This window comes from Chiloscyllium punctatum, chromosome 4 (assembly GCF_047496795.1).
Source record: "Chiloscyllium punctatum isolate Juve2018m chromosome 4, sChiPun1.3, whole genome shotgun sequence".
NCBI lineage: Eukaryota > Metazoa > Chordata > Chondrichthyes > Orectolobiformes > Hemiscylliidae > Chiloscyllium > Chiloscyllium punctatum.
The window spans coordinates 19368179-19394566 of NC_092742.1; the positions used below are offsets into that span (position 1 = coordinate 19368179).

Genomic DNA, 26388 nt, shown 5'->3' on the forward strand with positions numbered 1-26388 from the left:
AATTGGGACTCCTCACTTCAGTCTCAATTTGGCACTGACGGGGGTCAACAAATAAACTTAAAACCAGCCAGAAAGAGACAGCACAGGACTTTGGGAACCAAATCCAGTTTAAAGTTTATCTGGGAGTTGATTCATCTGAGGTGAGCATCATTATTTACTTTTTTTGTTGTTGTTGAAGACTACGAGAAACAACAATGGTAAAGTGTTGTGGTGTGATGGGAAAAACGCCTGGAGAGTTTCAACATTGGTTTAAACTGAACAAAAGGGAGGAAAATGTGGGAGTGTTTGGTAAACACTTGCCTGCGAAGTTGTTTTTTTGTTTCAAACATTATATACGGTTCCCTTGTTTTCCGGAATCTCAGAAGAGAGGTTTCTGTGGCTTTGGAATGTTTTAATTTAAGAATAGGGTTGTGTCTAAAACAGACACATCAGCCACTGCACTGTGCATGTGTCTGGGGAACTGGAGCCGATCCTTTTCATTCATCGACTGCAGTATTTGTATTTATTTCCCCCAGAGTGGGTTTGTAATACTGCCAATCCCCAGCTTCGGTGTTTGAGTTTTGGGGCAAAGAAAAAGTAATTGCATAAATCCACTTCATATTTGAAAACAAAATGAACTGTTTCACTGATTCATTCCATCTCTGGAGTTTACAAGTAAACGACATTCAGATTTGTTCCGCCACTGGGATTCTAACGAATCGCAGAATGTAACTTGCAGTTGCATTTGTGTTTCTGGTTTAACCCTTTCTTACGTTTCCGGAATCTTGAGGCTGGAAGAGAAAACAAAAACAGGGAGGGAAGGGGAGACCAGCTTGTGGGGACTGTGCAGCTCATCCCACGTTAGTATCAACACGCTGCCACGAATTTTTATAAATCTTCCATGGCTTGGAAATAAAAATGGAAACGCGAATCTTGTGTTTTACGTCAGCTCCTCGAAGGAATTAAATCCAGAGGCAGGTTATAACACCCCTAACAGCGAATCCCTACAGCGTGGAAGCAGGTCATTCGGCCCATCGAGTCGACACCGACCCTCCAAAGTGCATCCCACCCTATCCCTATAATCTTACATTTCCCACAACCAACCTACACATCCCTGCACACTATGGGCAATTTAGCATGGCCAGTCCACCTTGCCTGTAGGAGGAAACCCATGCAGACACGGGGAGAATGTGCAAACTCCACACAGTCGCCTGAGGGTGGGATCGAACTTGGGTCCCAGCGCTGTGAGGCAGCAGTACTAACCATTGAGCCACTATGAAAGCTCTGTGGTGGAGAGAGCAGATAGAACTTCAAACAATCAGCAATTGGGGAAAGCGATCTAAACATGGGGAGACAAACTTTAGGGAGAGAAGTCCTTGAAAACTCCTTGAATGATGTGGGGCCCAGCAGAGTGTCTGCTTCCATCAAGGTCCTGTTTTCAAAATTCTCACCAATTAATTCAACTGTCTTTACTGCCTTGTCCCTTCCCCATCTCTGTGTCCCCACAACCCTTCAAGGACCCTCTGATCTCTTTGCACTCCCTCTATTTCAGTCACCTCACCCCTGAGTACATCTCTATGACTCTACGAATGGTCAAGCTTCAACCTACAATGCCTTTCCTAAAAATCTCAGCATCTCCAGCTCTCTTTTCCCTTCAAAACCCTTCCTCTAACCAAGCTTGAGAGTCCCATTCTCTTTATATTTTGGTCTTGATTACTTTCCACTTTGGGATTATACTGTTGTTTGAGATATGGTCAGGGTGATGGTGGTTTGGGCTTAGAGCATGTAGGTGGCAGGGAGCTGAGTTGTTGAGTTGTAGAGTCAATGGAAACAGACCCTTCGTTCCAACTCATCCATGCCAGCCAGATATCCTCAGTTAATCTAGTCCCATTTGCCAGTATTTGCCCCAGATCCCTCTACATAAATCCTTCCTATTCATAAACCCATCCAGATACCTTTTAAATTTTGTAATTGTACTAGCCTCTACCACTTCCTCTGGCAGCTCATTCCATACACACACAAGCCTCTACATGAAAAAGTTGTCCTTTAGGTCTCTTTTATATCTTTCCCCCTCACCCTAAACCTATGCCCACTAGATTAGATTGGATACCTACAGTGTGGAAACAGGCCCTTTGGCCCAACAATTCCACACCAACCCTCCAAAGAGAAACCCACCCCATTTATTTACCCCTGACTAATCCACCTAACACTTAACCTAGCCAATTCCCCTAACCTGCACATCTTTGGACTGTGGGAGGAAACCAGAGCACCCGGAGTAAACCCACGCAGACACGGGGAGAATGTCCAAACTCCACATAGTCAGTTGCCCGAGGCGGGAATTGAACCCGGGTCTATGGTGCTGTGAGGCAGCACTGCTAACCACCGAGCCACCGTGCTGCCCACTAGTTCTGGACTTGCCCACTCCAGGGAAAAGACTTTCTCTATTTATCCTGTCCATGCTCCTTATGATTTTATAAACCTCTATAAGGTCACCCCTCAGCCGCCGATGCTACAGGGAAAACAGTCTGGAATGTAGCAGGGCCCAGGAACTGCTGGTTAGTTAGTTCAGGGCTGAAAGGATGTATGTGAACAGAATTACAAATTTTAAATGCTCCGTTTCTACATGATTTCCCTGTAACCAAGCACTGAATTTTGTCAAAACCAGTAGAAGCCACCACCTATATTAGCACTGGGACTTAAATTAGATTCAGGCTTAAATAGTGGGTACCTTTTTTTATAGCGGGGGTACCTTATACGGAATGGAAGATAAGCTTGAGCTGTTACTCCAGTTGCAGAGGTTAAATGAATAATATACTGAGCAGCTGCAGCACCCAGACAAGACAGATTTTTTTAAAATCCAGCTTTAATTTCTATACATGTAAAGAAAGATGTTTCCCTCTCCCTCCCACTCCTGAAGGTGATGATGTACATTGCATTAGTGCTCAACTGCATGCCTTAACACCTCACCCAAATATCCTGTCTTCAAGTATAACCGTAGACATTGAGAAGATGCTTTTACTTCTCTGGAGTGTCATCCTGTCCAATGGAAGCTGTCAAATATGTTTTCTTATATTTTGTCAGTGGCTGTACAGGAGTTGTATATTGGCCATACTGCTGAATGTTAATATAAAAAGGAGCTTGAATAAGCAGACTGTACAGGGGAATATCTCCACAGCCACTGATCTTATCTCCCAACGTCTATCAGCTGGCATTCTGCAGTTGAAGTGTGAAAGTCTGGAATAGATAGTGATTCAGAATGGGACTGTGGAACCATCAGAACTGACAAGGTGGGGGTCTCAGTATAACACAAGAGTCAGCAACCTCAATAAGAATGAGTTTTAAAAAATAGTCAGTCATAAGAGCAAAATCTGAAACACCGCAGTGCTGTTACGGAAATACCCATGTCAGTAAGAAAAATAAACAGATGTAATAAAAACCAAAAGAACTGCAGGTGCTGCAAATCAGAAAGAAAAACAGAAATTGCTGGAAAAGCTCGGCAGGTCTGGCAGCACCACTGGGGAGAAATCAGAGTTAACGTTTCGGGTCTGTTCTGAGGAAGGGTCACTCAACCCGAAACTCTGTTTCCTCCATAGAGGTACTGCCAGACCTGCTGAGCTTTTCCAGCAACTTCTTCTTTAGATTAGATTAGATTACTTACAGTGTGGAAACATTTAAACAGATATAAACTTTGGCAAAGATAATACGTTTTTTCATCAAAAGCATTTCAAGATTTAATGTTTTCATGTTGGCAAAGTTTTCATGCCATATACAACACATGGCAGGCTGGATGTATGGGATGAATATGAACAAATCAACCTCTTTTTGACCTTCCTGAATCTCATTTTCACTTATTTTCTTCTTTGTAGCCATTTCACCTCTTAATTTTGACACTTTTTTTTCAAATAAATGCAAATGCTAATCAGTTTTTAAAAAAGTTAATGCACATCACAAACTTTTGTTTAATGTAATAAATATGCAATTTTCAGAGCAAACTAACCTCAAAAGAGAGCCCATAGCTCCTCTGCCAATTTCTGTGAGTGACCTGCATGCTCACTATTAGGGAAAGAATTAGGACAAATGAGGAGATTTACAAAGATGTGCTGGTTAGGTGGAATGGCCATGCTAAATTGCACATGGTGTCCAAGGTAGTGCAGCCTATGTGGATTAGCCATGGGAAATGCAGAGTTTCAGGATAAGGGGGTGGGTCTGAGTGGGATGCTCTTTGCAGGATCTGTGTGGGCCGAATGGCCTGCTTCCATACTGTAGTGATTCTACAATTCTATAATTCATAGAAACTTATAAAATTCTAACAGGATTATAGACAGAGTAAATGCAGGAAGGATGTTCTTGATGGAGGAGTCTCGCGTAGGACTGAGATGAGAAATTTCTTCACCCAGGGCGGGGTGAGATTTTCCTGCACACCCTCCCACCTCATTGACTGTTCTCAATGTGGTCTCCTCTACGTCTGGAAGACAGGACACCAACTCACAGAGCGATTCTGGAAACATCTCTGGTCTGCACGCACCAACCAACCCCACTGCCCTGTGGCCAACCACTTCAACTTCCCCTCCCAGTCCCCCAAGGACATGCAAATCCTGGACCACCTCTACCATCAAATCAAAGCCACCCGTTGACCTTGGAGTAAGAACGCCTCATCTTCCGCCTCAGGACCCTACAACCACACGGCATCAACTTGACTTCACCAGTTTCCAACTCTCCCCCCACCCCAATTTCATCCCAGATCCAACCCTCCAACTCGTCACCATCCTCTTGGCCTGTCCTACCTGTCCATTTTCCTTCCATCTATCCGCTCCACCCTCCCCACTGACCTATCATAATTACCTCCCACCTATCTTCCCCCCACTACCACACCCCTATTTATCTCTTAACCCCTTCCCATCTCCACCTTTCCGAAATGTTAACTTTCCTGTTCCTTGGATGATGCCTGACCTGCTATGCTTTTTCCAGCACCACACTTTTCGGCTCTGACATTCCAGCATCTGCAGTCGTCACTTTCTCCTAGTTATGGAATTCTCTGGCACAGAAAGCAGTCAAGGCCAAAACATTGGATGTTTTTCAGAAGGAATTAGATATGGTTCTTAAGGAGAAAGGGCTCAAAGGGTATGGGGAGAAAGCAAGAATTGGGTACTAAGTTGGATGATCAATCATTATCATATAGAATGATAGGGCAGGTTTGAAGAGCCGAAATAGACATGGTCTTTTCCCTGGGGTGGGTGAGTCCAGAACTAGTGGGCATAAAAGGGACCTAAGGGGCAATTTTTTCACGCAAAGGGTGGTGTGTGTATGGAATGAGCAGCCAGAGGAAGTGGTGGAGGCTGGTACAATTGTAGCATTTAAAAGGCATCTTTTAAAAAGGATGGTGATATGAATAGGAAGGGTTTAAAGGGATACGGGCCAAGTGCTGGCAAATGGGACTAGATTGGGTTGGAATATCTGGTTGGCATTAATGAGTTGGACCAAAGGGTCTGTTTCCGTGCTGTACATCTCTATGACTCGATGTCTTTTATTCTCCCACGTGCCAATCCAATTTCCTTGTGAAATCTTTGATCATCTGCCATTCCAGCTCCATGGTAGACAGCATCTTTCAGGTCATTGCCACTCACTGAAGGTAAAATCCTTCTTCCTTCAGGAAATTACAGTCCAGTTATTTTAACATCTATGATTGGGAAAATGTTGGAATCCATTATTGCACAGGTTGACGAAAGTTACTTTGAGGAAGTAACACTAGCATAGTTTAAAGGAAATGTACATACTGTATATGGTGTACTTGGATTTCCAAAAGGTGTTTGACAAGGTACCACCTCAAAGGTTACGACACAAAATAAGAGCTCACAGTGCGGAGGGTACCATATCATTATGGAGGGAGGATTGGTTAGCTAACTGGGAGCAGAGCTCAGGCATAGCCTTGTTTTGGCTGGGAAGCTACAACAAGTGGAGAGACACAGGGAACGCGACAGATCATCGAATCCCTACAGCATGGAATTAAGCCATTCAGCCCATCAAGTCCATATGGACCCTGTGAAGAGCATCCCACTCAGACCCACCCTACCCCTATAACCCTGCACTTCCCATGGCTAATCCACCTAGCCTACATATCCCTGGACACTATGGGCAATTTAACTTTGCATCTTTGCCTTGTGGAGGAAACCAGAGCACCTGCAGAAACCGATATCGGCACAAGGAGAATATGCAAACTCCACGCAGTCACCCAAGGCAGGAATCAAACCTGGGTCCCTGGTTCCGTGAGGCAGCAGTGCTAACCACTGAGCTACCTCGTGTAGTCTAATCTGGGAAGATATCAAACTTGTTCACTTATAGAGTCATAGAGATGTACAGCATGGAAACAGACCCTTTGGTCCAACTCTTCCATGGTAAAAACAATGACTGCAAATGCTGGAAACCAGATTCTGGATTAGTGGTGCTGGAAGAGCACAGCAGTTCAGGCAGCATCCGAGGAGCAGTAAAATCGATGTTTCGGGCAAAAGCCCTTCATCAGGAATACAGGCAGAGAGCCTGAAGGGTGGAGAGACAAGTGAGAGGAGGGTGGGGTGGGGAGAAAGTAGCATAGAGATTCTTGTAGAGAGAGGAGGATAACCTCTTGTAGTGAGAGGAGGAAAACTTCTTCAAGGCAGGCATCCTTGCTACTTTCTCCCCACCCCACCCTCCTCTCACTTGTCTCTCCACCCTTCAGGCTCTCTGCCTGTATTCCTGATGAAGGGCTTTTGCCCGAAACATCGATTTTACTGCTCCTCGGATGCTGCCTGAACTGCTGTGCTCTTCCAGCACCACTAATCCAGAATCCAACTCTTCCATACCAGCCAGATATTTTTCTAAATAAGTCTCGTCCCATTTGCCAGCATTTGGCCCATATCGCTCGAAACCTTGCTATTCATATACCCATCCAGGTGCCTTTTAAAAATGTTGTAATTGTACCAGTCTCCACCACTTCCTCTGGCTGCTCATTCCATACACACACCACCCTCTGTGAGAAAGAAGTTTCCCCTTTTAAATCTTTCCCCTTTCACCTAAAACCTATGCCTTCTAGTTTTGGAAAGGACCTTGTCTATTTACCCTACCCATGCCCCTCATGATTTTATAAACCTCTATAAGGTCACCACTCAGCCTCCAACACTCCAGGGAAAACAGCCTCAACCTATTTAGCCTCTCCCTATAGGACAAACCCTCCAATCCTGGCAACATCCTTGTAAATCCTTTCTGAACCCTTTCAAGTTTCACAATATCCCTCCTACGGCACGGACACCAGAATTGCATGTGGTATTCCAAAAGTGGCCTAACCAATGTCCTGTACAGCTGCAATATGACCTCCCAACTCCTGTACTCAATGCTCTAACCAATAAAGGAAAGCATACTAACCACCTTCTTCACTATCCCGTCTACCTTAGACTCCACTTTCAAGGAGCTATGAACCTGCACTGCAAGGTCTCTTTGTTCAACATTTCCCAGGATCTTGCCATTAAGTGTAAACGTCCTGCCTTGATTTGCCTTTCTAAAATGCAGTACCTCACATTTATCTAAGTTAAACTTTGGCAGGAACAACAGAAAATCAGCAACTTACTCACTTTTATTCTTTCATGGGATGTGGGTGCTGCTGTCAAGACCAGCACTGGCAATACAACCCTAATTGCCCTTGAACTGATTGGCTTGCTTGAACATTTCACAGGGCAGTGAAACATCACTGACTTGTGGGCACATTGCTGTGGGTTTGGAGTCACGTATAGGCCAGATAAGTGAGGAGGGCAGATTTCCTCCCCTAAGGATATTAATGAGCCAGATGACTTGTCACAACTGTTCACTGAGATCATTATTGAGACAGTTTTCAAATCCAGGTTTGATAATTGAACTAAAATCCCACAAGATTTGAATTCACGTCCCAAATATTTCAGCCTAGACCTCTAGATGGCTAGTAAAGTGACATTACCAATACACAAAATCAATTCAATTCAATTCACCATGGTGGCCCTTATGAAATGGAGAAAGCTGCAGAACTTAAGGTACAGAGTAATCTGATTTCCCTGGTATGTGACTTAGAGTCATAGAGTCATAGAGATGTACAGCACGGAAACAGACCCTTCGGTCCAACCCGTCCATGCCGACCAGATATCCCAACCCAATCTAGTTCCACCTGCCAGCACCCGGCCCATATCTCTCCAAACCCTTCCTATTCATATACCCATCCAAATGTTGCAATTGTACCAGCCTCCACCACTTGCTCTGGCAGCTCATTCAAGAGAAATTAATTTGCAAGCGCATTGACTTATGAAGTCAAGTGGAATGTTGTTTATTACAAGGGGAATGGAGTGTATAAAACTTGGGATTCATTGATAAGGCCATATCTGGAGCACTGTCTACAGTTTTACTTAGGAAATAGGAACACGAGAAGGCCATTTGGCTCCTTGAGCCAGCTCTGCCGTTTAGTGGCTGGTCTGAGGTTCCTCACGTCCATTTTCCTATCCTTTCCCTGTAACACATGATTCCCCTACTGATCAAGAATCCATCTATCTCAGTCTTAAATACACACAGATACTCTGCCCCAACTGCCCTCTATGAGAGAAGAAATTCCTCCTCATGTCAGTTTTAAATTGGCATCCATTTATTCTGAGACAACCCTCTGGTCTGAGACTGTCTCATGAAACAAGGAATAGGGGAATCCCTGGCAATTACAGACCAGTCAGTTTTATGTCTGTGGTCAGCAAAGTTGTGGAAAGAATTCTGAGGGATAGGATTTATGACTATTTGGCAAAGCATAGTGTGATTAAAGGTAGTCAGCATGGCTTTGTGAGGGGCAGGTCATGCCTCACAAATCTTTTTTTTATAATATATTTTTATTAAGAACAAATGGATTTTTAAATATTACAACAAATACAAAACAATGCAATTCAAAACAGTACAAAAATAGTACAAAACTAAACCCAAATAATAAAAAAATTTCCCCAGCCCACCCTCCTATACGAATGTATAAACATATATAGAGAAGTCTAAAATAAAAAAAACCTAAACTAGCTATTTAACTAACTAAATAAATACCTAATAACAAACAAATAAATTGTAATAACTCAGCCCAGCCAAACAAAACACTCATACATTCACAGTTCCTCCTCCCTGGATATTGGACTCACGAAACACAGTCGTTACGGCTATATAAAAGCCCTTGTTAGTGTGGCAGATAAATCTGTGTCCAGGTATTTCAAAAAGGGTTGCCATGTCTTGTCAAAATTCCCAGTTTTGTGGTGTACCATATTTATGAGAAAATCCAGGGGAATATGCTCCATAACAATCTTCCGCCAACCCGACAGGCCTGGGGGGGGTTTTCTGATATCCAACCTAGCAAGATATTCTTCCTTGCACAGAATGTAAGAATATTGAAAAGTTTTGCCTTCTGCGGGTCTGCAGGAAATACAATGGGTAGGCCCAAAAGGAGCGAAATAGGGTCCTTCTCCACCCCTACACCTAAAATCCTCTCCATTGCACCCACCACAGCGCTCCAATATGTTTGAAGCCTGTCACAAGACCAAAGACAATGGGTAAGAGTACCCGTACAGACCTTGCACTTGGGACATGCTGAAGATACCCCTGGTTTAAATTTTGACAAACGGTCTGGGGCTAAGTGGACCCTGTGGAGAATCTTCAACTGTAAAGCATGGGTCCTATTGCAAATTGATATCTTCCTTGCATTCTCTCAAATATCCTCCCATGCCTCTGAAGAAAATTCAACACCCAGCTCTCTTTCCCACATCTTGCAGAGTTGATCAGACTCATCTGAGGTGGCACCTCCAATTGGTGATATAGAGTACTGACAGAGAGTGTACTCTTGGCCCTTAGTACCCCTCTTTCTATGTCGGATTTGTAGGGATCAGTCAAAAGTGTGGTCTTTTTTTGAATAAAATCCCTAACTTGAAAAAAAACGAAAGAGGTCTCTATTAGGTAACTCGTACTTCCGTACCAACTGATCGAAGGACATCATTACATCTCCCTCAAATAAACCACCCATGCAAGATATACCCCTAGCTGCCCAACATTTAAATCCTGAATCTATCATACCTGGTTGAAAACTCGGCATACCCACTAAAGGTGTAAACAAAGATGTTTTGCCAATATTACCTTTCCTCTGCTGAATTGCCCTCCATGCTTTAACAGTATTGATGACTATTGGGTTATGGCAATATTCCCTAACTGTCCTCACCTTGTCCAAAAACAGCAAACTGGTAAGGGGGCACCTTGCATGGGAGACTTCGATATCTCGCCATATTGAAAGAGGGTCCCCACAAACCCAATCACTCACATAGGTCAAAAGCGAGCTTAATTGGTCATTTTTAATGTCAGGAAGATCCACTCACCCCAATCTGTGAGGCAACTGCAGTTTGGCTAATTTAATGAGGGGCCGTTTATGGTGCCAGATAAAGGAGCTGAACCAATTGTTCAGTCTCCTGAGTGTTTGTTTATTGAAAATCAGGGGGAGCATCCGTATAGGGTATAGCAAACGAGGGAGAATATTCATCTTAATAAACGCTATCCGACCCAACAATGAGACTGGAAGTGCCTCCCATCTTTGGAGATCTTGTTTAATTTTTCAAATAATTGAGTAAAATTGGCTTTTAGCTTCTGATTTAGCAAAATTAATCTTATACCCTGAAAAAGCGCCAAACGCGTGAATGCATTGTATCAGGCAAGGCACTGAAGCTGCTGGATTTGTCAAGAAAATTAGAACATCATCTGCATACAGCGAGATCTTATGTAATTTTGACCCCACTTCTGGAGCTGATATATTGAGATCCCCATGAATGGCCTTTGCCAACAGTTCAATCACCAACGTAAAAAGTAATGGTGAAAGGAGACAGCTCTGCTGGCTGCCCCTAGATATACTAAAATTGCTTTATCGTATCCCGTTGGTAATGACCACAGCGAGAGGTACACTGTAGAGAACCTTTACCCATCTTATGTAAACTTCGCCCAGACCAAACCGGTCTAGAGTATAGAAAAGGTACGGCCACTCAACTCGGTCAAATGCCTTCTCTGCATCTAAAGAAATCACCAATCCCTGTATTGACTGGTGTTGGCATGCTTGAATTATGTTAAGCAGCCTCCTAACGTTATTGGAGGATCTGCAACCCTTTATGAAGCCTGTCTGATCCTCTTTAATAATAGAAGGTAACACAGTCTCCAGCCTTAACGCAAGAGCCTTAGAGAGGATCTTAAAGTCCACATTTAAGAGCGAGATGGGCCTGTATGAAGCACAGTCTTCTGGATCACTCCCTTTTTTAAGGATAAGTGAAATATTGGCCTCTCTGAGATGGTGGGAGACAAACATAACTGTATGAATCATTAAACATATTCAGGATCGGGCCTGACAGTATACTTATAAATTCCTTATAGAATTCACTGGGAAGTCCATCAGGACCGGGCGACTTTCCACTCTGAAGCTGCCTCACAGCTTCCTGCACTTCTTGCTCTGATAATGGGGCATTGAGAAAGGACTGTTGTTCGGGAGTCACACCTGGGAGCTTCAGATCTCTAAAAAAGGATTCCATTTTGGTCTGCCCCTCCTCACAATTCTCAGGACTGATGTAATTTAGAGTAGAATCTCTGAAACACCACATTAATCTTTTTAGAATCACATGTTAGGTTCCCAGACCCTTCCCTAATCGCTGTAATGGTTTGTGGGGCACTTCTCTTTCTGGCAAGGTATGCTAAGTATTTGCCTGCCTTGTCACCATGCTCGTATAACCTTTGCTTTGTAAAAGCCAGCTCCTTCTTTGCTGTCTGCGTGAGCAGAGAATTTAGTGCAGACCACAGTGCCATAATCCTCTGTAGTTTGACCAACGAGGGTCTGTCAAAATAGGCCTTCTCGGCTGCCTTCAACCGTGCTTCAAGGAGACGTTGCTGGTCACCCTTCTACTGCTTCCTACTTGTGGAATATGAAATAACTAACCCTCTGGCATAAGCTTTGACAGTTTCCCAGAGAACAGATGAGCTATCAACCGAGCCTATGTTGATGTCTAGGAATGCCCGAAATTCCCTAGAGAAATACTCCACAAACTTGCTGTCCATGAGAATAAAGGGGTCCATTCGCCAGTACCTTGAATCCACTGTAAGATCCTTAATTTTAACCATGAGGTACACTGGAGCATGATCAGAGATGGCAATATTCCCAATCGTACAGGATGCCACCAGATCCAGGGTTACCGCAGGGGTCAGAAAAACATCAATCCTCATGTGACATCTATGCGGATTGGAAAAAAACGTGAAACCCCTACCTGTAGGGTGGAGACTCCTCCAGACGTCCACCAATCCTAATTCCCCACACAAACTCAATAACTGTTTAGTTTGTGCAGAGGGTATTGAGGGACCTTTAGGCAACCTGTCTACTGTGGCGTCCATAAGGCAGTTAAAATCTCCCCCAATAATGATGTGCCGAGACTTGAGACTTATCAGTTTAGAAAAATCATCCACCAAGAATTTAAGAGGATGAGCTGGGGGACAATAAACATTTAAAATGCCATATTCTTCCCCATGTATCAAGGCTTTAAGAATTACAAACCTCCCATATGTGTCTTTAACACATTCCAACAACTTAAATGAGAGATTTTTCCTAACCAATATAGCCACTCCCCTACTTCTGGTATTAAATGATGAAAAATAAACTCAGTCAAAGCCATTCTGCTGTAATTTCAGGTGGTCCTTGTCATCCAAATGTGTCTCCTGTAACAAAGCAATATCCACCTTCTCCTTTCCAAGACTCAAGAGCACCTCTTCCTCTTAATTGGTGAGTGACTTCCCTTGATATTCCAGGTACATCATTTAATCAAATCATTAGCCATAATCTTCTGCAATTACACTTAAATTCCAGAGAGGAGGACCCGAACCACAAATTGCTGAGCCTTAGTGTCACATGGTCCACCAAATATAAAAACTACATAAACTAAAATCACTACATTTAGCAAACATACAAAATTATTAAAAATTAAAAACAACAAAAACCAGAAAACAAACCAACATATAAAGCGCCAATAGCACTGAGTAGGGGAACTCACCCCCTGCCCGGAGGGGGCAACTACCCATCCTGAACTGCCCATAAATAGGCATCTAACCATCTCAACCACCTTCACTTCTCCCAGCTAGAGCCGCATCGCAAGCACAAGCTAAAAAGAATAAACACCCCATAGAATATGAATATGAATTTTAAAAATTCTTTTATTAAAAAAAGGGAATAAATACCCCAACATCTCATGAGATTTTGAGAGCTGGTTCACCAGGTCCTGGAGAGTAATCGGCTCTGAGGCTGCTGCAGGCTGAGTTGCAGGCCTGGCCTCAGATGCTCCTCCTCCCTTTTTAGGCATTTCTGGACAGCGGAAAATACAGGTAAGTCAATTTTTAAATGTTTCTTGGGGCTCCACAATCTTTCCAACGCCCCAAGAAATCCTGATGACCTGGGTTGGGTGGGTTAAAAGACCGTCCTGCTCCTGCTGCGAATGCGAAGCTCTGCAGTGTGATCTTCTCAGATCACCGCCATCTTAGATCCCCCATGCCTCACAAATCTTATTGAGTTCTTTGAGGAGGTGTCAAGACAGGTTGACGAAGGTCGAGCAGTGGATGTGTGTATATGGATTTTAGCAAGGCATTTGATAGGGTTCCCCATGGTAGGCTCATTCATAAAGTCAGGAAGTATGGGATACAGGGAGATTTGGCTATCTGGATTCAGAACTGGCTGGCTGACAGAAGGCAGAGAGTGGTTGTAGATGGAAAGTATTCTGCCTGGAGGTTAGTGTTGAGTGGGGTCCTGCAGGGCTCTGTTCTTGGGCCTCTGCTCTTTGTAGTTTTTATAAATGACTTGGATGAGGAGGTTGAGGGGTGGGTTAGTAAATTTGCAGTTGACACAAAGGTTGGAGAAGTCGTCGATAGTATAGAGGGCTATTGCAGGCTGCAGCGCGACATAGACAGGATGCAGAGCAGGGCTGAGAAATGGCAGATGGAGTTCAACCTGGATAAATGTGAAGTGATGCATTTTGGAAGGTTGAATTTGAATGCTGAATATAGGATTAATGACAGGATTCTTGGCAGTGTGGAGGAACAGAGGGATCTGGGTGTGCAAGTACATAGACCCCTCAAAGTTGCCACCCAAGTGGATCGGGTTGTTAAGAAAGCACATATATGGTGTTTTGGCTTTCATCAATAGTGGGATCGAGTTTAAGAACCGTGAGGTTTTGCTGCAGCTCTACAAGTCCTTGGTGAGGCCACACTTGGAATATTGTGTCCAGTTCTGGTCACCCTACTATAGGAAACATACAGAGGCTTTGGAGAGGGTGCAAAGAAGGTTTACCAGGATGCTGCCTGGACTGGAGGGCTTGCCGTATGAAGAAAGGTTGAATAAACTTGGACTTTTCTCTCTGGAGAGAAGGAGGAAGAGAGGAGACCTGATCGAGGTGTACAAAATAATGAGAGGAATAGGTAGAGTCAGGGCAGGATTGACTGGTACGAGAAGTCATAGTTTGAAGATATTGGGAGGAAGGTATAAAGGAGATGTCAGAGGTAGGTTCTTTATGCAGAGAGTAGTGAATGCATGGAATGCGTTGCCAGCGGTGGTGGTGGAAGCAGAGTCATTGGGGACATTTAAGTGACTGCTGGGCATGCACATGGATAGTAGTGAGTTGAGGGGTACGTAGGGTAAGTTACTATATTTGACATTAGGATTAAATCTTGGCACAACATCGTGGGCCTGAGGGCCTGTTCTGTGCTGTACCTTTCTATGTTCTATGAGGGGAATGTTAGCTGATGCCACAGTCAGAGACCAGAAAAAACTGCAAATGCTGGAATCCAAAGTGGACAGGCTGGAGGCTGGAAGAATACACAAGCCAGGCAGCATCAGGAGGTGGAGAAGTTGATGTATCCAGTGTAACTCTTCTTCAGCACCAGGGTGGGTGTAGGGGGAGCTGCAGATAAAGGGGGAGGTGGGGGGGCAGGGTGGTGAATGGGGGATAAGTAAAGACAAATAGAGGGTATGAGCTGGTTGGTCACTGGGATGAATGAATCCGGGACACCACAGTCAGGTCAGCAATGATCTCATGCAATGAAAGAGTAGTTTCAAGAGACTGATTTTCCTCCTGCTGCTGCTACCTCTTAGTGAGATGTGAACATCATGGTGAGAAATCTAGGGGAGAGTTTTAAGAGGGAACGAGTCACTTAAAATCCATTTATTCAACTGGAAGGACTCCAGCTGCGAACTCAGGTTTACACAATACAGTATACTTGCCTTCATTGGACAGGGTATTGTGTATAAGAGCTGGGCAAGTCATGTTAAAATTGTACAAGACATTGGTTTGGCCGCATTTACAGTGTACAGTTCTGGTCACCACATTACCAAAAGGATGTGGACGCTTTGGAGAGGGTGCAGAGAAGGTTTGCTAGGATGTTGCCTGGTATGGAAAGTGCTAGTTATGAAGAGAGGTTGAGTAGGTTTATTTTCATTAGAAAAAGGGAGATTGAGGGGGGACCTGATTGAGGTTTACAAAATCATGAAGGGTATAGACAGGATGGATAGAGACAAGCTTTTCCCCAGGGTGAAGGAATCAATAACGAGAGGTCATGCTTTCAAGGTGAGAGGTGGAAAGTTTAAGGGGGGGATACACATGGCAAGTACTTTACACAGAGGATGGTGGGCGTTTGGAACGTGTTGCCAGCAGAGGAGGTAGAGGCAGGCACGGTAGATTCAATTAAGATGAGTCTGGATAGATGATTGAGTAGGTGGGGAGCAGAGGGATACAGATGTTTAGGAATTGACCGACAGGTTTAGACAGTACATTTTGATCGGCTCAGGCTTGGAGGGCCAAAGAGCCTGTTCCTGGCTGTAAATTTTCTTTGTTCTTTGTTCTTTATTGATCCATTCTCCCGCCCAGATATATTGAAGACCAAATGAGTGAACAGGAACTTTTACCTTTTTTAAAATTCGTTCATGGAATATGGGCATCGCTGGCTTAGCCAGCATTTATTGCCATTTTCTACTTGCCCCAGCGGACAGTTCAGAGTCAGTCACCGTTGCTGTGGGTCTGGAGTCACATACAGGCCTGACCAGGTAAGGATGGCAGATTTCATCCCTTAAGGGACATTAATAAACTAGATGAGTTGATTTTACAACAATTGACAGTGGTTGCAATTAAACTATCTTTTTAATTTCAGGTTTTTGTATTTTTCTAAATGTCAAACTCAAATTTCACCATCTCTATGGCAGGATTTGAACCCAAGTTCTTAAGAGTACTAAATGAAAAAAAACCCCAAAGAACTGCAGATGCCAGAAGTAAAGAACCACAGCAATAATTGCTGGAAAAGCTCAGCAGGTCAGGTGAATTGGCAATGCTAAATTGTCCATAGTTGTTAGGTGCTTTAGTCATGGGGGTTGCGGTGGGATACTCTTCGGCGGGTCGGTGTGGACTTGTTGGGCCGAAGGGCCTGTTTGTACACTGTAGGGAATCTAATCTAATCATATCTAATCTAAAGGTCAGGTGACATCTGTAGCAAGCGAGTTAATGTTTCAGGTCCAGTTATGAAGAAGGGTCATTGGACCCGAAACATTTCTGTCCACCAGTGCTGTCAGACCTGCCGAGTTTTTCCAGCAATTTTTGTCTTTATTTTTCAGAGTACAAGCCTGAGGCTCTGTGTTGCTGGTCGAGTGGCATTACCACTGTGTTATCACCTCCTAGTGGTTTCACTGAGCATTGCAGTGAGAGTTCTGCTTTATTTCCACAGGAATGCCTCAAAGGAGTGAATTGATAGAAGCCTTACATTGTAAACTGCAGGAAGCCACCGAATGTGCAGAGTTTGATTTCCTCCGAGCTGTGACCGTGGATGTGGATAAGCTGCTATCGAGCTTGCCTGTGCCCCTGCTGTCCAGGAGAACGCTGCCCCCAGAAACTGAGCTGGACACCAAGGCGAGAGCTCTCTACCCTGAGGATGCCCCAGCGGGCATGGTGCCGTTGGCCTGTGTGGGTGAGGGGAACCATCTGTTTGAGGCAGCCAGCATGCTGCTGAAAGGGGACACCAGCCTGAGCACGGAGCTGCAGCTGAGGACGATGGTGGAGATGGTCCTCCACAAGCAGTACTACCTGAAGGGCATGATCGATTCCAAGGTGATGCTGCAGGCTGCCAGGTACTCACTGTGCACCGAGGAGTCGGCTGAGAAGATGAACCTGCCCATGGACATCCTGGAGGCCATCTTTGATGCTGATGTCAAGGCGACCTGCTTCCCGGGCACCTTCGCCAACATGTGGCACGTCTACGCCCTGGCGTCGGTCCTGCAGAGCGACGTTTACTCCATCTATCCCATGAGCAACCTGAAGATCCGCCCCTACTTCAACCGCCTGATCCGTCCCCGGAGCCGGGCCCCTGGGTCAGAGCTGCGGACGTTGCACATCATGTGGGCGGGGGAGCCACTCTCCCAGGCAGTCTTCAAGCCCCAGTATTTTGCGCCAGTGGTCCCCGCCCAGGAGCTGAGGGGCCAAGAGGCCGGCGAGACCCTCCTACCCCTGAAGACCCTGGAGCTTCTCAACGCAGAGCCGGACATCTCCTACTCCATGCTCCGGGAGAAATACAGCATCACCAAGAGTACCTTCTACCGCTGGAAGAAGCAATCCCGCGAGCGGCGACGGAAAGCCGCCACGCGCTACGAAGCCAAGCACTACCTGCAGGAGTCCTTCAGTGGAGGCAACTTCCTACCCCTGCAGCAGTTCCGAAGCCACTTCCCGGAAATCTCCCGCTCCACCTACTATGCCTGGAAGCACGAGATGCTGACGGCGGGCACTGGGCCAGGAGGGGGGCATCGGCCAGGGCGGGAGCGGGGATTTGACCAGGGCAGTGGGCTCGGGCGGGGTGACAGCAAGCCCCTGCCACCCAAGGCCTTGCAGAGTGAGAGCGTGGACCTCTCCAAAGCGGCCTGCGGCAGCGGCCTCGCCCCCTTTAACGGCCAGCGGTCACCTTCGAAGCAGCTGGCCAAACGTTTCCTCAGGGAGTGCGTCCTCCTCAACATGTGCCCCCCTTACAAAAGCTTCAAGAAGACCTACCCCTGGGTCTCCAGGTCCAGCTATTACAACTGGAGGAGGGAGGCAATGAGCCACCTGGACACTCGCAGCCCCCTACCCCATTCGGGTCTGCAGTGGGCACTGCCCGCCCAGCGTCGTGAAATCGGTGCGTCTGGTCTAGTGCCCGGTGTCAGGGGTGAGGTGGAACGCAGTGGCAGGGTCGGAATTAGCTCGCTCCATGCTGGGGTGATGGCTGCTGGCAAGGCCTCCTACTGGCAGAAGGTGAGGCCAGTGGAAGCCAAGAAGCGGGCGCAGATGTGGCAGATCCCCCTGTCCACGTTCCGGGTGAGGTACCCATCCATATCCGCCCTGACCTTCCTGTGGTGGCGTAGCTCGTCCGCGTTCAGGAGGACCAAGCTGAAGGTCAGCCACCCGCAGAAGGAAGGGATCTCGGTCGAAACCAACGAGGGTTTGGAGCGGGCACAGTCGCAATCGGAGGAGGGAGTCCTGAGTCCCGGTGGCGTGACGGTCTCGGACTGTGCGATACCGCGGGAGCAGGTCAAGCACCCGCTGGTCGTGGGCACCTTACACGGGGCAGCCTCCAAAGCCAAGGCCAAGCTCTTCCTTCAGCGCCGCTATGTGTCGAAGAACTTCCCGACATTCCGGGAGTTCAGCAGCTACTTCCCCCTGACGCCCCGCTCAACGTATTACATGTGGAAGCGAGCGCTGAGTAATGGGATGATGCTGATGGATTGCTGAGATCTAAAGGTCAATGGGGAGCGGTTGACCACTGATGCCAAGGGGGCAATGGTCCCATTCACATACCATTCACCACAACACTGGAGAGCTATCAAAATCCCAAGGAATCTTTCTGTTTGAACTGCCAATTTGAGACAAATAACATCTGCGGTATTTCCACGGAATTCCTGAAGTCCTTGCAGGACACTGTGCTAAATGACATGAGATATTTTGGTTAAGTGCTGAGGAATTATGATGCCAACCCTAAAGATTCAATGGCTGGATGATTTGAATGGGAGATAGCGGATTGAGTGATGTGAATCTGGCCATTATATTTGACCTCCAGTCCTACACATATCGTGACAGCAGGGGGCTACAAGGGATGGGTAATAAATGCTGTCTAGCCAGGTTCACCTGCATCTGGAGATCAAATCTATTAAAGATCACATTGTTCACATCACATTGGAAACAACATTGAAACAGAATAGTGCTGATTTGGAATGAGAATGAATTCAAAAGCACAGCTCCTTTCGGCAGCACCTGTAACTTTAAACTGTTTCAGATCATTGGCCAGTTCTGGTGAAAGGTCACTGACCTTTTCCCATGAGTTCTGGGTATTGCTCCCTAGGCCAGCATTTATTGCAAATCTCTCATTGAAGGGGAAAGCGAGCAATAATATTGGAGTCACATGGAGGCCAGACTGGGTAAGGATGGCAGATTTCTTTCCCTAAAGGAGTGAACTAGATGTGTTTTTACAACGATGGTTTACATAGTCACAATGAAGATGTCTTTCACCTCCAGATTTTTGTTGGAATTCCAATGTCACCATTGTGGAATGCCCCACAGAAATATTAGCCTAGGGTTCTGGATTACAAACCCCATGGCATTACCGTTGCCCTCCCGAAACTGTGAACTTTGTGACTCTCGACAGTTGCTGTCTGACTTGCAGAGTATTTCCAGCTTTAAACACTTCAACAAGAGCTTTCCACTTACTTCTCAATGACCAGCAGTTGTAATTTACAGCTGGTCATACAGCATTACTGAGAAAGTCAAGATTATGTTTGGTCCAGGAATTGCAGTTCCATCTCAGGTTTAGCAGTTTATCAGTGCTTTTATAACTCAGGGTACCAGGACACTTGTAGCCCAGTCATGGGTTCACACAAACACTACTTGTAGAATTATCCTGGTTAGCATAGAATGGTTACAACAGCCCATTATGCCAATACTGGCTCACTGCAACAGCCATTCATCTTGTCTTCTGCCCTTGCAGGTAGTTCAGTTATCTGGTTAGTGATGCAGGTAGAGCAGGTTCAGTTCCTCTGTCAGACAAAGGTGATGGTGACCCTCAGGTTAAACACTCTATTAGCCATCTCTCTGTAATGAGAGGATGGGACTATGTGATGTTGCCCATTTCTCTTGTGCTACAGAGAGAGTAATTGAAATACTTTAACGGTACTCTGTTATTTTCTAAAATACCTTAGATTTTATTGTACTGAAAACTTCAGAATTCTTTAGTGTTGCTACCTCATGTTATTTAATTCTAACTTTATCCTCTCGGTCTGATTAACCAATTGAAGAGTGATTGTAATTATTGCACACTGATTGTAATGTTGGCTGTGAATTATTCTGCTTCCACAACATCAAAAAAAACAATTTATACATTTCTTTGCAAGTCATAAAATTGCACGATGTTACACAGGCATTACGAAATAAAGTTGGCACTGAACCACTTGAGGAGATACATTGTAGGACGATCAAAATCTTCGTCAGTATCTGAAAGGGGGCAAGTGAAGAGGGAGAAGTTCAAGTTGCTTCTCTTGAACTTGCAGGACCGAAACAACAATTAGATTGCCAGAGAACCTAATGGCTTTAATAAGGACGAGGACAGATGCTGGAAGGCTTGCCAAAGGTTTACATGTTTTCTGATTTTATTTCCAATGAATGTAATATGTCTGCTAAAACCTCAAAACTTCTGCTGGTGGTGGTACTGAACTTTGAGGGTTAGACTAGCTGAGCAGCGACACCTATAGGAAAGCAGCTGCTCTGCAGCGATCTGCTCCAGATTCACTTGTGTGTCCTGGTTAACCTGTCACTTTTAAACAAAGGTAGCAATTACTGTGAAACTACACACATCATCATACAAGGAGAGCCCTTCAGCCTGCTTTTCCACTGAATACGATCACAGCTGATAGTTGCCTCAACTCCACTTTGTTGTCTACCCCACTCAAGAATCTTATTGAGCTCTGTCTGAAGAATCTTCAATGATCCTGCATCTACTACATTCTGGGGAAAGCAAATTGTACAGATTAGTCACCCTCTGAGAGATAAACATTCACATCTCTGGTTTAAAAACAAACTCCCTTATTTTTAAACTCTTCCCTAGTTCCAGCCTGATCCTCAAGGGAAAACATCTTCTCCACCCTGTCGAGATCCCTCAGGATGTAATCTTTCAACATGCTTGCCTCCAGTGATCCTAAACCCTGGTGAACACTGTCAAAATTGTCTTCATAATTAAACTCCTTCATCCTATATCAAGTCCCTCAACTGTTTCTAATATAATTATGTGCTTTCTTAAATAAACTCTCATCAAACAACTGTAGTGAAAATTCCCTACTTTTATATTTCATTCCCTTTCCAAGGAAACATTCCCATTTGCCTTCCTGGTAACTTGCCCTACCTTTGTACTAGAGTTATGTGTCTCATATTGGGACTCCCAGATCCCTCTGTATTGCAGTATTTTGGAGTCCCCTTCTGTTTAAATAATAAGCTGCTTTGTTATTAATCCTGGCAAAGTGGATGATTTCACATTTTCCCACATTTGCCAAGTCTTTACCCACTCACTTAACCAATAAATATCCTTTAGATCTTCTTCACAATTTATTTTCCTACCTATATTTGCATCATCACCAAATGTAGTAGCTGTACATTCACAAGTCATTGAACTCGATTGTGAATAGCTGAAGCCTGTTGCTTGTTTTGTACAGGCAGAGGAGGTTTGGATGAGCTCAAATTTACTGAGGAAACATTGTGCACACATGCAGCAGAATTAACATAAGCAGTTGAGGGCCCTGAGTTCCCTGGAGAACTTTGTAGCAGTTCCCCATTACTTAGTGCCTCACTTGTCATGTTCACATCAAATGTCAACAAGCAACACCTTTCCAATTCTATTTGTAAGGATTATGCAGGAAACATGACAATGGGAAATATAGCAATCATTCTGTGCACAGGATGTTCCCACAGGCAACAGTGAGATGAAGGACTTCATAATCATTACCTTTCATAATGATGTTGGTTGAGCAGTTTTCAGTGAAGTAAGTAGTGTTCTTTCCTCTGAGCTAGAAATACTGGGTTCAAGTCCCATTAAAGGACTTGATGGACAAAGGAAGGTGCCTCAGGACAACAGGCCAAGCATCAAGCTGTAAACGCATCCAATGCTTTCCAATGGCCAGCACAAGAATGGAAGGGACTCCCCGGTCAACAAATCCCTACCTTTTATCTTAGCCTGCTGGACACACTTTCCTCATTCCTGAAGAAGGGCTCATGCCCGAAACATCGATTCTCCTGTTCCTTGGATGCTGCCTGACCTGCTGCGCTTTTCCAGCAACACATTTTCAGCTCTGATCTGCAGTCCTCACTTTCTCCAACAAATGGCAAGTCAATGTTGTACCTTCCCACAGACTGGCACAGAAGTCCTCGGTTGCCAAAGCTCTTTTCAGTGTGTGGTGTCTAGACAGAGATATTGGTTGAGGGGCAAAATATAGGGGAGAAATCACCAACTTTTTGAGAAGGTGCCAACCCCTTAAGCAGGCATTTGTTTAATGTCTTCTCCAATAGACATCACCACAGATACTGAGGCCCTCCCTCAGCAGAACTAAGTACATTAGAGTTCTGTTTCTTGGAGTTTAGATGAATGAAAGGTGATCTCATTGAAATAGACAAGATCCTAAAGGGATCTGATGGGATAGACACTGAGAAATTGTTTCTGATGGTCAGCAAATCCAAAGGCAGGGGGACAACATCAGGATAAGAAGCCAATCATTTAGGATTGGGATAAAGGGAAACTTTTTCACTCAAAGAATTCTCTGCCCAGGGGATTGAGAATGCTCCATCCTTGAACATATTTTATACTTGCGATGGATTGAGTTTTAGGTGAAAGTGAGGACTGCAGATGCTGGAGATCAGAGTCTGGATTAGAGTGGTGCTGGAAAAGCGCAGCAGGTCAGGCAGCATCCTAGCGAAAGGCTTTTGCCCGAAACGTCGATTTTCCTGCTCCTTGGATGCTGCCTGACCTACTGTGCTTTTCCAGCACCACTCTAATCCATGGATTGAGTTCTGTTTTGTCAGGGAATGAAGGAAAATGGGGATTGATTGGGAAAATAAGAGTCAACACTATCAGTCAGTCATGACCGTATTGAATGGTGATCCAGGCTTGATGTGCTAGATGGTCTGCTCCTATGTTTCACATTCTTGGATGGATTACAGATAGAGCAGGAAACTCAGAATTGGTATGGAGCAGCAAGAGGCCACTCAGCTCAATATACCTCCATTGACATCCTCAACCTCCTGACTGAGCAATGAGATGGTGTCTCCACTGACAGCGTATTCCCAGGGAAGAGGGGCCAGTCCATCCCCAGGGAAGAGGGGCTGCCTCACTTAGTGCATGCATTTGTCTCCCCTTGGATGATGAGGACTGTTTGCTGATTAAAGTCACTTCTCTTTCAGTGGTAATTCATGGCTTTGAATGATTCTAATAGCTGTTACAAGTTGTAATTACACACTATTTAAATTACGTCAAAGTAGAGTAATAGATTCCAGTACACATTGAATTCTCATTTCAAAATCATTTAACAATGTGTAAAATTACTCTGCACAGTGGATTAAAGGTTTCTTTGAACATGACGTTAGAATCAAAAAATAATTCAAATCCTTTTTAAAGGCTTGACTGCCAGAGGATCATACAGTTAATTTGCCAACTGTTGAACTACAGTGTGGTCCTATGAGTGATCCCAATTAGGGAGTCATGAATAGGCTATTCAGCTCTTCAAGCCTATCCCTGTTCAGTTAGATAATGACTGATCTTTCCCTTAACTTCCCACCTTTGTTGTGTATTACCTGATGCCCTGTCCCAATAAAAATATACTAACCCTGGTTTTTAAAGCTTCACTGAGCTTCCAGTTATGGACCTGTTAGTTGTGCTTCCCATTTGCAGTTTCTGTGTCCAATTCAGACTGCAGGGGATGAGGGCAGAATTCAAGGCTGGCCCACTGTTTGGAGGATGCAGTCTTTTGGACGAGAAGTAAGATTGAGACCCATCTGTCTGCCTGGGTGAGGGTGAGGAGTGGGAAGAGAAAGATCCCATGGCACACTTGGAAAGGTAAATGGTAGCCCAGCTAATATTTATCCTTTAATTGATGTCACAAGAATAGATAATCTGGTTATTTCCACATTAATCTTTGTGGCTGAGTGCAAAATTGGCAGCTATGGTTCTTAAACTGCAACTAAGACACAAGACTAGAAAGAGGCCATTCAGCCCATTGAGTCTGCTCCACTGGGCAATGAGGTCAAGGCGAGTCAGGTGATCCTCAATGCCACTTTCCTGCCTTTTCTCCATAACGCTTGGTTCAATTACTCATTAAAAATCTGTTTAGCTCAGCCTTCCAACTCTCTCACTAGCTGCCTGAGGAAGGAGCAGGGCTCCGAAAGCCTTGGTTTCAAATAAACCTGTTGTGATTTTTGACTTTGTCCATTCTAGTCCAACACTGGCACTTCCACATCATTTCCATAAGACATAAGACCATAAGACATAGGAGTGGAAGTAAGGCCATTCGGCCCATCGAGTCCACTCCGCCATTCGATCATGGCTGCTGGGCACTTCAACTCCACTTACCCGCATTCTCCCCGTAGCCCTTAATTCCCCGAGACAACAAGAATCTATCAATCTCTGCCTTGAAGACATTTAGCGTCCCGGCCTCCACTGCACTCTGCGGCAATGAATTCCACAGACCCACCACTCTCTGGCTGAAGAAATGTCTCCGCATTTCTGTTCTGAATTTACCCCCTCTAATTCTAAGGCTGTGTCCACGAGTCCTAGTCTCCTCACCTAACGGAAACAATTTCCTAGCATCCACCCTTTCCAAGCCATGTATTATCTTGTACGTCTCTATTAAGTCTCCCCTTTGAAACACCTGGTGGTCATGGAAGCCGCAATCTAGATATCCTTAAAAGGGACTTTTCAAACCAGTGATGTCTACCACTGAGAACAATAAGGGCAGCAGATACATGGGAGCATCACTATCTGCAGGTCTCCATTCAACCCACTCACCATCCTGAATTGGAAATACATCGCCATTCCTTCCGTATCTCTGGATCTGATTCCTGCAGCTCCCTCACTAACAGCAATGTGAGTGTACCTAAAGGGATTGCAAGAAGGCAGCTCACCTCACACTCTCCAAGACAATGAGTTCTGACCAGCAAGTGCTGACCAAGCCAATGACACCTGTTTGAAATTGGGTTATTGAGGGTGATCATAGAAACTCAGTCCAGACTTCTTTAGTAACAGTTGAACTATATTCATTGTGACATCCAGACCATCGAGCTGTACGGATTCCAATGTCAGAGCCGATCACTAACATGTGACCACCAAGGTCACAATGCCACTACCTCAGAGGCCCACTACATTAGCATCAAGATCTATGCCTACAACGCCTACATCCCAACATTGAAAAAAAAATTCAACAGTTTTTTTTATTCAAACTAGTTGCCCTTAGCTTTCCCTACATTAAACTCACAATATGACCACTTACTGAATCCAATATCTTCCTGTTCCCACCCACATACAATACCTTGGCGTCTAACTCATTACAGTAGACTTTGACTCCTTCTGTTCCACTATGACTCCTAACTCTATAAAAACCAGAGGAATTGTGGATGCTATAAATCAGAAACCTGTGAGAAACCTGAGAATGACGAGAACGAGGGTAGGTCCGATCAAGGACAGTGGTGGGAGACTGTGTATTGAGTCGGAAGAGATAGGAGAGGTCTTGAACAAGTACTTCTCTTCAGTATTTACGAACGAGAGGGACCGTATTGTTGAAGAGGAGAGTGTGAAACGGACTGATAAGCTAGAAGAGATACCTGTTAGGAAGGAAGATGTGTTGGACATTTTGAACAACTTGAAGATAGACAAGTCCCCCGGGCCTGACGGGATATATCCTAGGATTATGTGGGAAGCAAGAGGGGAAATTGCAGTACCGTTGGCAATGATCTTCTCGTCTTCACTGGCAACTGGGGTGGTACCAGGGGACTGGAGAGTAGCGAATATTGTGCCCCTGTTCAAAAAAGGGAATAGGGATAACCCCGGGAATTACAGGCCAGTTAGTCTTACTTCTGTGGTAGGCAAAGTAATGGAAAGGGTACTGAGGGATAGGATTTACGAGTATCTGGAAAGACACTGCTTGATTAGGGACAGCCAGCACGGATTTGTGAAGGGTAGGTCTTGCCTTACAAGTCTTATTGAATTCTTCGAGGAGGTGACCAAGCATGTGGATGAGGGTAGAGCAGTGGATGTAGTGTACATGGATTTTAGTAAGGCATTTGATAAGGTTCCCCATGGTAGGCTTATGCGGAA

At 44.9% G+C, this 26388-nt stretch overlaps 1 protein-coding gene across 2 annotated transcripts; it reads left to right on the plus strand.

The window, feature by feature from the left end:
• On the plus strand, positions 1-20456 carry vrtn (vertebrae development associated). 2 transcript variants are annotated; one of them, XM_072568215.1, is made up of 3 exons: positions 1-140; positions 12691-12781; positions 16756-20456. In XM_072568215.1, the coding sequence occupies exon 3, from the start codon at positions 16758-16760 to the stop codon at positions 18780-18782; it is 2025 nt and encodes a 674-aa protein (XP_072424316.1). In that variant the 5' UTR covers positions 1-140; positions 12691-12781; positions 16756-16757; the 3' UTR covers positions 18783-20456. The 2 variants fall into 2 exon arrangements, with proteins under 2 accessions (XP_072424316.1, XP_072424315.1); XM_072568214.1 differs by lacking the exon at positions 12691-12781.
• The last annotated feature ends 5932 nt before the right edge of the window (positions 20457-26388 follow it).

Bases quoted from the DNA above. Each gene is read 5' to 3' on its own strand.
- vrtn (XM_072568215.1), top strand. From the start codon at position 16,758: ATGCCTCAAAGGAGTGAATTGATAGAAGCCTTACATTGTAAACTGCAG.